At 42.3% G+C, this 12747-nt stretch overlaps 1 protein-coding gene across 2 annotated transcripts; it reads left to right on the forward strand.

Moving 5' to 3' along the window:
* Positions 1 to 249: 249 nt before the first annotated feature.
* ddx42 (DEAD (Asp-Glu-Ala-Asp) box helicase 42) lies at positions 250 to 12499 on the forward strand. 2 transcript variants are annotated; one of them, XM_053616879.1, is made up of 18 exons: positions 250 to 330; positions 774 to 1031; positions 3151 to 3328; positions 3765 to 3826; positions 4082 to 4118; positions 4738 to 4890; positions 5177 to 5281; positions 5437 to 5556; positions 5703 to 5879; positions 6246 to 6374; positions 6623 to 6722; positions 6848 to 6895; positions 8426 to 8523; positions 8683 to 8959; positions 9708 to 9934; positions 10054 to 10164; positions 10278 to 10376; positions 10901 to 12499. In XM_053616879.1, exons 2-18 carry the CDS (start codon positions 817 to 819, stop codon positions 11477 to 11479), a joined length of 2715 nt encoding a protein of 904 aa, XP_053472854.1. In that variant the 5' UTR covers positions 250 to 330; positions 774 to 816; the 3' UTR covers positions 11480 to 12499. The 2 variants fall into 2 exon arrangements, with proteins under 2 accessions (XP_053472854.1, XP_053472863.1); XM_053616888.1 differs by having other exon boundaries at positions 252 to 303.
* The last annotated feature ends 248 nt before the right edge of the window (positions 12500 to 12747 follow it).

Genomic DNA, 12747 nt, shown 5'->3' on the forward strand with positions numbered 1-12747 from the left:
TTTAAAATTCAGAAAATACATTAAGGACCTGTCTTTGCTTAAAACGACATGTTAAAAAAATAAAATATAAAATAAATTAAAAACCCAAAAAATTAAATCTTTCAATGTAAAACGATATGTAAACTTTTACAATGGAACACAACAAAATTATCAGCAATAACATGACTATACGCCTATCCCCTGAAAAATCCCAAGAGACTACTCTAGCGTTCGTGATCGTTACACAGAAAGTGTAAACACACACAACACGTCGACTTTTAATGACGTCGCACGCAACTACGGGCGGTCAGACTGTAAACGACGGTAAATTCTGTCCGTTCTTTATTTCAGGTATCCGCTTCTCTCTGGTTACGTGCTTATTATTTCACGACTTGCTGTAAATGCGAAATAATTACTCTCCAAATCTGAAATATAACATGATGTTTATTTTCTGCGTGGCATTTTGTGAGGATTAAGCGATAACCTTTATTTTGCGCACGCGCACTTGCTCCACTAGCTAGCTAGCTAGCTATTTGGCTACTTTGGAAATGAGTGGATTAAATTAGTTAATTAGATAGCTAGTGAAATAGCACGATTAAATAATTAAGAAATGGATATATGTAAGTCAGTATATGATTATCCGGTATTTTAACCGACTAGCTGCCCTTGATGCCATTGTTGCTACCAAGTGCTAAAGAGTTAGCAGCCATTTAGCTAGCTAGCTGAAAGTGTATTCGTTTTCTGAATACTAAAGTGATAGTGTTGTCTTTCTCTTGTCTTTTGTTTTTAACCAGACGTAGTGTTCGTGACATTGTGTAAGTGTGATCAGCTACAGCTATGAACTGGAGCAAGGGAGGACCGAGTGGTAAACGAGGCTTTGGCTTTGGAGGGTTTTCTCTCTCCGCGGGTAAAAAAGAGGAGCCTCGGCTGAACCAGCAGCCCCACGGCGCGTTTGGAAGCGTAGGAGCCGCAGGAGGTTACGGCAAAAACCAGCAGCTGCCTGCGTTCTACAAGATCGGAACCAAACGCGCCAATTTCGACGAGGAAAATGCGTGAGTGACATTGCAGCCCTGCATGCAGTGTTCCGCCAACTAATTAAAACCATTTGTTTTATAGTAACACCCGGTCAGCTTCGGCAACTCATTTCAGGGGAAAGTGGCTAAAACATGCTCCAGAAGTCGCTAGATGATGTCACAGACCAATTTGCATATCGATTATTCCGTATGATCATTGGCATATCAGATTACAAATGAGGGTACATGAAGAAGGAAGAGTTTCATTTAGAATACAATACAATAAAATAGAATAATGTTTTGTCATAATAGAGAATGATGGATTATAATTTATTCCTTAAATAGTTTATTTCTGTTAGTGGGAAGCCATCTTTGGTCATGGCGCCATGCGCAAACTTAAATTTAATGCGTTTACAATATTGTTCACTTTCTGTCGGGAACACAAACATAAAGAAGTAGTGACAGGGAGTAGTCGTGAAACGGTGAGAAGTATGATAGCTTGTAAATATCGCCAAAGGAGAGCGTTAACTGAATAATGAAGAAAGTGTGAGGGTGGGACAAACAGTGGTGGTCAGTGATTGGTTATTGGGATACGGTGGTGGTCAGTGATTGGTCGTTGGCATACGGTGGTGGTCAGTGATTGGTCGTTGGCATACGGTGGTGGTCAGTGATTGGTCGTTGGGATACGGTGGTGATCGGTCGTTGGAAAACGGTGGTGATCAGTGATTGGTCGTTGCAAAACGGTGGTGATCAGTGATTGGTTGTTGGAAAACGGTGGTGATCAGTGATTGGTCGTTGGAAAACGGTGGTGATCAGTGACTGGTCGTTGGAAAACGGTGGTGATCAGTGATTGGGATATGGTGGTGATCAGTAATTGGGATACGGTGGTGATCAGTGACTGGTCGTTGGAAAACGGTGGTGATCAGTGATTGGGATATGGTGGTGATCAGTAATTGGGATACGGTGGTGATCAGTGACTGGTCGTTGGAAAACGGTGGTGATCAGTGATTGGGATATGGTGGTGATCAGTGATTGGGATACGGTGGTGATCAGTGACTGGTCGTTGGAAAACGGTGGTGATCAGTGATTGGGATACGGTGGTGATCAGTGATTGGGATGCGGTGGTGATCAGTGACTGGTCGTTGAAAAACGGTGGTGAAACAGTGATTGGTCGTTGGGATACGGTGGTGATCAGTGATTGGTCGTTGGGATTCGGTGGTGATCAGTGATTGGGATACAGTGGTGATTGGGATATGGTGGTGATCAGTGATTGGTCGTTGGGAAGCAGTGGTAATCAGTGACTGGTTGTTGAGAAACTGTGGTGATCAGTGATTGGGATATGGTGGTGATCAGTGATTGGGATACGGTGGTGATCAGTGATTGGTCGTTGAGATACGGTGGTGATCAGTGATTGGGATACGGTGGTTATTGGGATGCGGTGGCGATCAGTGATTGGTCGTTGGGAAGCAGTGGTGATCAGTGGTGATCAGTGATTGGTCGTTGCAATACAGTGGTGATTGGTGACTGGTCGATAGGAAACGGTGGTGATCGGTGATTGGTCGTTGGGAAACGGTGGTGATCTGTCATTTGTTGTCAGTGCAACACAGTCAGGCTTTACACACTGATGGTGAATCAAGTAAACCTGCTCACTCAACTCGTATATCAGCAGCTGTGAAGCGAGCTAGAGAGCTGTATCGAGTTCAAAACAGTCACTAACGTGTGCTCAAAAAGTCATCAGATTTGTAGGCTCTTTTTTAAAGTTAAAGTCACTAAAGGGGTCTAAAAAGTCGCTAAATCCACTGACAAAATCTCTAAGTTGGTAACACTGTGCTTAAAACGTTGCTAGAAGCCACAGATTATGTCATAGTCTAATTTGCCTACTCTCATTTGCCTATTTTGATTTGCATATTCAGTCATTTGCATATCCAAACTTGTTGTATGAAGAAAGGACACTAAGAAGAAGAAAGAATAAAATTAAGTAAATAAAATAAGAAGAACAAGTTTTATAAGAACAAAAAATTACGATAAGGGGTGCCAATATTTACAGTACCCTGTTTCTGCTGGGCGATATGACGATATGCTCGTTTTACTGTGAGAAATGATACGATGATGCGGTTTTTAAAAAGATGCCTTTTCCAATTGTGTGGTTCTCCCCAAGCTATTTTGAGGATGATGAGGAGGAATCGAGCACGGCCGATCTGCCTTATATCCCGGCGGAGAACTCTCCCACCAGGCAGCAGATGCAATCTGGAGGAGGAAGTGGAGGAGGTGGAGGAGGTGGAGGAGGATCAGACAGTGATGACGACCCCCTCGATGCCTTTATGGCTGAGGTGGAGGTGAGATCACACACCACTATCACGTGTTCCTCCAACATGGTCCCGGTCCAAAAGTATTTACAGATCAAGTTGTGATTACATAAGTATTACCCAGCCCCCCATTGGTGTGGAACACCTAACTTACTTCTGGTGCAACCAGTCTCCATCAGAAGTCTCATAATTAGTTGAATGGAGTCCATCTGTGTACAATCAAGGTGTCACATGATCTCAGTGTAAATACTCATGTTTCTGGAAGAACCCAGAGAGCATCATTGAATCCACTATACAACGAAGAAACCAAGGCACTGTATCAGGCACCAGCATCTTGCCAGTAGATGTGTAGTGTATTTAACATATCTGTCTCTACCTAACGGTCTCTCTCTCTCTCTCTCTCTCTCTCTCTCTGTCTCTGTCTCTGTCTCTCGTGCTCTTTTTTTTTTTTTAAACCACCAAATAGAACCAAGCAGCCAAGGACATGAAGAAACTGGAGGAAAAGGAAAAAGAGAAAAAGCTGACCAAGTAAGGAGATTCTTACCAAAACACTGCTATTTGGGTTCTAGCTAGCACTAATTCACCAAGATTCAAATTAAATAGTATTTAGTAAGGGTCAAATATCAGATATGTTTATTTATGTGTGAATGATATGAGGTGAAATGGGAGGTTAAAAAAAGGGGAGGGGAGCGGGTGGGGGGTTTAAATGCACTTAGTGGTTCTTCCACGGGTGATTGAGCGAGTCGCAGGGAAGTTTTTTTTTTCTCCGCTTGTTTCTTCCAGGGGTATTCGAGATGACATTGAAGAGGAAGATGAGCAAGTGAGTGACCACACTATCAGCATACCTCTACTTCAAGAACCGCTTTGCCTCAATCTGTATCTTTCTTCTTTCATTTTCTCAGCTGATCTTTCTACCTGTCCACGTAACTCTGCATATTAAATCTTTGCAGGTTGGGTTTGTTGAGTACTCAGAGAAGCCGCATAGTCGCGTATATACCCACTAATACACAGATCCATATCTGTGATTCGCATGAATTTGGAGCACCCACAGATTCAAGGACGTAGCCATTTTGATCGAAGGTTTCGATCAAGTTCATGTAATAATGACGTCATATTTATCTAACGGCTGCTGGTGGGTTTACAGTTTGCCCATTTCAATGCTAACCATGACATTTAGGCTGCTAACACCTGTGGCGTTATTTTAGCTATATTCGACGCTGGCATGTTGGTGTTGTCTCCGACAGGTCTGATCAGCTGCCAGTTAACTGCCAGCCTTACTTAGCGGTTATATAGTTTCCTTTCACTTTCGTTCACCATCCGGAAACAATGCTGTCTGTTTATCAGTGTGGTGCCGTCATGATAGTTTAGGGATCTGCACTGCAGCGTTATTAAACTTTCTGACACATCCTGTGTGACGTGAAGCTTTGTGTTGCGTGCAGGAGGCTTATTTCCGTTACATGGCGGAGAACCCGACAGCCGGGCTGATCCAGGAGGAAGAGGAGGAGAACGTGGACTATGACAGTGACGGGAACCCCATCCCTCCTACCACTAAAAAGATCATCTTGCCACTTCCTCCTATTGATCACTCTGAGGTAATGCTTCCACAAATAGAAGTACTTTACACCTCCTAAGAGGACATTAGAACTAGCACCAAGCTATGTATGTTGAATAGGCACAGTCAAACCCATCACAGATGACACTGGAGAGGGCGAGAGCTTTATATGGCTACCCAATATATTTTACAGAGCTATACAATATATTGTACAGTATAAGGTTGGGGGGGGCAGATATATATTAAACATTGTACAAACTTTCATTATTAGTAGTTGTATCATGTATCAAAGAGATGAATAAGATTGTTTTGTGACCACCTGGTAGATCGACTACCCTCCTTTCGAGAAGAACTTCTACAATGAGCATGAAGAGCTCAACAGCTTGACTGGAGCACAAGTGGTGGAGCTGAGACACAAACTCAACCTGAGGGTTAGTGCTTTTCACACTCGAAAACCGCCCTCTGTTATGTACAATACGTCTCTCGTCACGCTTTCTTTCTACATTATGTGAAATGTGATTGGCTGTTTTTATTTTATTTATGTGTGTGTGTGGTTTCTTTTGTTGTTGTTTTTTTTGATGGGCAGGTGTCCGGCGCCGCTCCTCCTAAGCCCTGCACTAGTTTCGCTCATTTTGGCTTTGACGAGCAGCTGATGAACCAGATCCGCAAGTCCGAGTACACTCAGCCTACGCCCATCCAGTGCCAGGTGACTCGAGAAATAATTGGCAATGGTTGTAACTCGTATAGCTCGTTCTTCTTCACATCCACTAAATTCTTCAGGCCAATATAAAGGCTTCGTCATGAAATGTGTAAAGTGTAGGTTAACGCTGAGAGGCCGTGTCTCTTTGTTAGGGTGTCCCCATAGCCCTGAGCGGTAGAGACATCATCGGCATCGCCAAAACGGGTAGCGGCAAGACGGCCGCCTTCATCTGGCCGATGCTGGTGCACATCATGGACCAGAAGGACCTGGAGCAGGGAGAGGGACCCATCGCTGTGATCGTCTGCCCCACCAGAGAGCTCTGCCAGCAGGTCGTATTTGCTAAAACATGTGGCACTGCAGCTAGTTTAGCATTATTTTAGCAATACACACTTGCTCCAAAAGACAAAGTTGAGCATAAAACACTCTTAATCTCTCCCACCGATGTGTGTACTTTTGTTTATGAGCTTTCACGAGGACTGTTTTATAATAAACAAATAGTACGGTAGAAAAAAGGATGCAGTCGAGGGTGCTGTAGTAACATCATATGAGCAATGAAGATGACTCAGTGCACATATGGTGCGTGTCGTCTGAGCCAGATTAGAGCTCGTCTTTGTTTTTGTTTTTTTTGTTTTTTTAAATAATCTTCCTTCATTTTCTCAGTGAGGATGACTAGCTGTGTGTGTTTGCATGTGTAGATCCACGCAGAGTGTAAGCGCTTCGGGAAGGCCTACGGCCTGCGCTCGGTGGCTGTGTACGGAGGGGGCAGCATGTGGGAACAGGCCAAGGCTCTACAGGAAGGGGCTGAGATTGTTGTTTGCACTCCGGTAAGAGATATTGTGCAATTAACAATCTAGATTCTTTACGACTCATAGGTTCATGTGTTCTTTTACTTAGGCTGCATACATTTACATTTATTCATTTAGTAGACGCTTTTATCCAAAGCAACTTACAAATGAGGAATAATAGAAATGATAACGATCATTAGGCAGGCCTATGTATGCCTATCCTGAATGTTTTGTTTTGATATCACGCAATTTTCTGATGTGACACACACACACGCGCACACACACAGGGTCGCCTGATAGATCACGTGAAGAAGAAGGCGACGTCCCTGCAGAGAGTGACCTACCTGGTGTTTGATGAGGCTGATCGTATGTTTGATATGGGCTTTGGTAAGTCCAAACAGTCCTGCTGTATTAGCATTAGTTATACATTTCCATAATCAGTTTGTCCACTGTAAAAGGTACATATTTCTGTCGGCGCGATGTCCCAATTCTGATTTGCGTTTGCTTTCCAGAGTATCAGGTGAGATCCATCGCCAGCCACGTAAGGCCAGACAGACAGAGTAAGTGCCTCTCATACAATCACACTTATGTTTATACGTTTGGAAGATGCGTTCATGCAAAGACTTTCCAGATACAGATGCACAGGAGGCATCGGAAATGGCTTTAACAAAACAGAAGTGTTTAATACACTATTCTACAAACAACACTTACAGAACAGATATCTAACAGCTGTCCTACTACTACTGTAGTACATGTGCACTACCAGTCAAAAGTTTGTGGACACTCGACTGCAGTGTTTCTCATGATGTTAAAAAGCTTTTGATCTGAAGGTGTGTGATTAAATGTTTGAAATCGGTGTTGTACACAAAAATATAAACATATTCATTTCTTTCATTCGAAAACTAACGTTTTATTTAGAAAAAAAATATTATTTTTAAACGGACGACTCGGAGCGAAATGTTCCGAAAAGCAGCCGATAAGAGTCCGGCGTAGGTGTGAACTCCGTTAATACTAAAATATTATTATTTTTTAAAAATTTATTTCGGATTATGCACAGACACTTGAAACTCTAGTTTAAAAAAAATGTCAATAAAATGTCTCCTTCCGGAAAACTTCACCATGTTGATGATTATTTGGTTTCCCTTTTGTAAATAACTGCAATTTTTAAAAAAAATGTTTATTATTAGCCTTAGATTATGTGGCGTGTCTCCCGTACAGTGAATTAGTTGTTACTAGTAATGCACCGAAAGGAAAATTCTGGGCCGAAATCGAAAATTCAGGGTGCATATATATATATATATATATATATATATATATATATATATATATATATATATATATAAAATTGTATTAATATTAGACTTTTTCCATTCATTTCATGAATTTAATGAATCTGAATTGAAAAACTACAAACCAATAAAATTCACACTTTTATTGAAATTAACACACCAAAACAAAAACTATATTAAATATATTATTCTTTATTCAGTTCCGTAACAATCAAATTTAACAGATTTTTTGATCCAATCCAAATAATGTAACGTTAACTATTATGATGTGCAAAACAGCACTCAAGTAATGAAGCAGTCAAGTAATTTGCAAACAGCAGTCAAGTAATTTGATGTCCTTGTCAGAAACTTTGACGTATTTCCAAACCGCTGACGTGATCGCCCTTTGCCGGGTAGCGCCGTGATAACCTTCGGTTGGATCGCAAGTGAAATCTGAGTGCTGAGCGCTGAGGGGCGGGGCACGGCAGCACATATTTCCGGCTCATGTTTTCGGCTAAAAACCGAAAAATGCCATTTTCGGTCGAATATTTCTGGCAGCCGAAATTCCGGTGTATCCCGAGTTGTTACTATAGAAACGATAACGTATTAGAACAAGCGTGTTAATATAATCCTGCTGCTATAGAAAGTGAATGAACACTTTTTGACAAGTCAGATTCGAGAATTAAACAGCAATGTGGAATAAGTCATTCAATCAGGAAGGCAAAATTGCGCTCACAATCAAAACACAGCACTTAACACGCACGCATTTGGGTTTTCTATCTTTATTCCCTTATATACGTGTTCTCCTTCCCTCTCTCTCAGCTCTGCTGTTCAGTGCCACGTTCAGGAAGAAGATTGAGAAGTTGGCACGGGACATTCTCGTTGACCCGATCCGTGTAGTGCAGGGAGACATTGGAGAGGTGTGGTGTTTTTTTCTGTTTGTTTGTTTGTTTCTTTTTTCTTCTTCTTTCATTTTATAATAGCACTGAACATGCAGGGATTACAAATACATATAGTATTTTAGGCAATAGGTTCCAAAAATATATGCTGGAGGTTTGAAATGTACCCTCCCCCCCCAGGCGAATGAAGACGTGACACAGCTGGTGGAGTTGTTGCCGAGTGGCTCGGATAAGTGGCCGTGGCTGACACGGAGACTGGTGGAGTTCACCTCAGCTGGCTCCGTGCTCATTTTCGTGACTAAGAAGGCCAACTGTGAGGAGCTGGCCACCAACCTGCAGCAGGAGGGCTACAGCCTGGGACTGCTTCATGGAGACATGGACCAGAGCGAGAGGAACAAAGTCATCAGTGACTTCAAGAAGAAGAGCTTGCCTGTCCTGGTAGCCACTGATGTCGCAGGTGAGCAAGTCGGGCTGTAGTGCATGTCACACGTCAGGCAAGGACGCATGTACGCTACCGGTCAAAAGTTTGTGGACACTCGACTGACGTGTTTCTCATGATCCTAAAAACCTTTTGATCTGAAGGTATGTGATTAAATGTTTGAAATCGGTGTCGTAGACAAAAATGTAATCGTGCCAACGTATTCATTTCTTTCATTAGAAAGCGAACATTTTATTTACAAAAGAATTTTTTTTTTAAACAGACGGCTCGGAGCGAAATATTTTGAAAATCCAAAAAAGCCGATAAGAGTCCAGCGTCGGTGTGAACTCATTTAATGCTGTTTAAAAAGCATCTTGGGGAAATTCCTCAAGAAATCGCTCGAGAAAACACCAAGAATACATTTCTGGAAATTCTAGGCGAAAAGGGCGTCGACTTTGAAGATGCTAGAACATTAAATTATTTTGATTTTTTTGGATTTTTTATCATCACGACATAATTCCCATAGTTCCATTTGTGTTGCTCCAGAGTTTTGATGACTTTATTATTCTTCTAAAATGTGGGGGGAAAAAATTAAAAGAAAGAATGAGTGTGTCTAAACTTTTAAGCCCGTAGTGTATATGTGGATGTTCTGTTTTGTTTTATTTTTATCCGAAATCCTGCTTTAGGGCTGCATGTTGTTTTTCCTTCATTATTTAGTTTTTTTTTTCCATTTATTATATTATTCATGACAGCTGTGTGTTCTGATTTTTGTTTTTTCTTATCTCAGCTCGTGGATTGGACATTCCTTCAATCCGTACTGTCATAAACTATGATATTGCCCGAGACATCGACACACACACGCATCGCATTGGCCGGACAGGTCGCGCTGGAGAGAAGGGCGTGGCCTATACCCTGCTCACAAACAAAGACACCTCATTCGCCGGCGACCTTGTTCGTAATTTAGAGGGAGCGAATCAGAGTGTCCCGAAGGGTCTGATGGATTTGGCCATGCAGGTGCATTACTAATTTCCCTGTGCTCACCCAGTTTACATATTATTATCCTGATGATGTTATATCGAAAGTGTCTTAATACATTTAACTATTTACTGACCAATTCTACTCTTCTCATCTAGAATCCCTGGTTCAGAAAGTCCCGTTTTAAGAGTGGAAAGGGAAAGAGGCTGAATGTCGGAGGTGGGGGTCTCGGCTACAGGGAGAGACCGGGCCTTGGATCCGATTCCTCAGTGGGTTTCTGACTAAACAACCAAACTAATTTATTTATTACATGGTTTTTATTATACATATATTGGTAAATTTGGCTTTGTATCCATTCAACTAACCGATTCTTTGAACCCAGGAGCGCAGTACTGGTTCTGCCCTTGGCAACTACGAGTCCTACAAACCCCCCACTGGAGCTATGGGAGATCGCATGGCTGCCATGAAGCAAGCCTTTCAGGTAACCAGCATGCACTCTGGCACCTTCTACTCTTTGCTGGCTGAAGCTCCTACAGCAAAAACACGCTTCTGTCTTCACTGGATATCTCAATACTTTACATATAAAAGATTACAAGATTAAACAAACTCTATCTATGACTATAAAATCTTGAAATGTATGATTTATAGATTTTTTTTTTTTAAACAACATTTTCCAGTGTCCTCTGGAGCACCAATTTTGTAATCTTTTTATATGTAAAGCTGCGAGTAAATCTTCAGGACAGGTTATACTGCTTCCAGAGATCCGCAAGACGTGCCAGCGCTAAACCCTTCAGAGCTTTATACATCACGAACAGACTTTGGTGGTTAGTGCGAAACTTAGGTGTACAATGTAGCTTGAAGGCTGTTCTGACTTTTTCTGGAACAGGGGCTGTAGTTTTCTGAACAACGCACATTTGTACCTCCCAACACGCTCATTCTCACACCGATTTCCTCACCTTAACGTTCATCTCACTAACAGTTCCACTCTCCGCTGTTCCTTCTCAGGCTCAGTACAAGAACCACTTTGTGGCAGCATCAGGTATCTCTCCCAAGCTCAGCGCCCAGTCGAACAGCACATCAGGTTGGACAAGTGCAGGCAGTCTGAGTTCTGTGCCGTCTGGAGCCCCTGAAGGAAGCCGTACGCCCTCATCTTCCTCCCCCATGCCCCCTCCTCCTCCAGCCTTCAGTTTGGGTACTAAGCTGGCCGGCTTCAGCAGCGCCGTGTCAGACTCTTACTCCTCCTCCTCCTCCTCCTCCTCTTCCTCTTCTTCCTCGTCCAGAGAGGATTCCCGCCATGACAGGAGCCGCCATGGAGACAGCCACCATCGCCACAGCGACAGGGATCGGTATGGTGACAGGGATCGCCATGGGGATCGTGACAGGGACCGAGATCGTCACAGCGACAGCCGTAACGGCGATGGTGGTCGCCGGGAGAGGGACAGTTGGAAGGGAGAAAGGGAGGGCGGGGAAAGGGCGGGCGGGGAAAGGGCGGGCGGGGAAAGGGCAAGCTCACACAGAGGAGGTGAGGACAGCTTTGCTGTTCCGGATCCACCAAAACGGAAGAAGAGCAGGTGGGACAGTTAGAGCTAATCCCGCAGGAGACATCGAATGAGCAGCTCTGAGATCAGCCAGCCTTCTCAGTAGAGTCCATCTGTCTGCTGTTGCTCAAATGTCAACACATAAAGGGCACTGAAGACTTTGAGAGAGTTAAATCTGCGTGTTCTCTTCAGTGGAATCTGTGTCGCTCTTTCCGTCAGGCGGCTGATCGTGTTGTTTTAAGCAGTGAATGGGAAAGTGTGAATTATAGAGAAGCAGATGTAGGACAGTCATGCAGGCCTTTCTCTGTAATTCTGTGTGTGTGTGCGTGTGTGTGCGTGTGTGTGCGTGTGTGTGCGTGTGTGTGCGTGTGTGTGTGTGTGTGTGTGTGTGAGAATACATCTTTCTGGCGACAAAGTCATATTTTGGGGAGAGATTATTAGGACTTTTTTTTTTGTTATTATTATTTTTTAGAAATGACTGGTTCATAGTGATACTTTGTGAATTAAAAAAAAAAAGAAAGAAGCAATTTCAACATTTTATGATTCATAAATGAGAAATGATTCAAAGACTTGCAGTCATTGATGTAATGATCCAAAGTATCTGTGAGTGATCTATTTTATAGGTTTATGTCTTTGTTCTGTATTTTAGTACATACAGTTACAAGCTTCCACAGATTTGTGCCATTACATAATCCACTTCTATCCGGTCTGTGATGTGTTTTTTTGTTTTGTTTTGTTTTGTTTTTTTATGTACTAGGTTATGTACTAAGTTACCTTCAAACCCATGGCTTCAGTTTGGTACCTGGCACTAAAAAGAGCGAAGGTATTGAGTCCTATGCTGCCAATGACTGCATTAAAAAAAAAATAGTTTGGTAGAGGCCTGGAATAAATAAATAAATAAATAATAAATGTACTGTGTATTAATTTTTTTTTCCAGTCTACTAGATTCTGAAGGCTTACCTAAGAGCACTAAACTATTTTCATGTATTTCATCCATTTTGTGATCCTGTTGCAGTTACACAAGTCATACAATATCAACCTGGCTTAAATAAACATGATAAGACCTTGTTGAATAATGTTGTCTTTATTTCCAAGGCATGTATTTCTGGCACGTGCAGCGACGCCTGTATGATTTTTTTTAATTTTAAGCATGCTTATATGCATTCATTTATTTTTCTACATGCATAGCTGCTATGGTAATTAATCTTGGTTGAGCTTCCATTGCAGCTTCCATTGAGCTTCCAAAAGCATTGCAGTGTGCACACACAATAAAAATCATTGTTAAATGGTAGAACACTCTTTCTCCCAGTTAAG

This window comes from Ictalurus furcatus, chromosome 2, assembly GCF_023375685.1.
Source record: "Ictalurus furcatus strain D&B chromosome 2, Billie_1.0, whole genome shotgun sequence".
Taxonomy (NCBI): domain Eukaryota; kingdom Metazoa; phylum Chordata; class Actinopteri; order Siluriformes; family Ictaluridae; genus Ictalurus; species Ictalurus furcatus.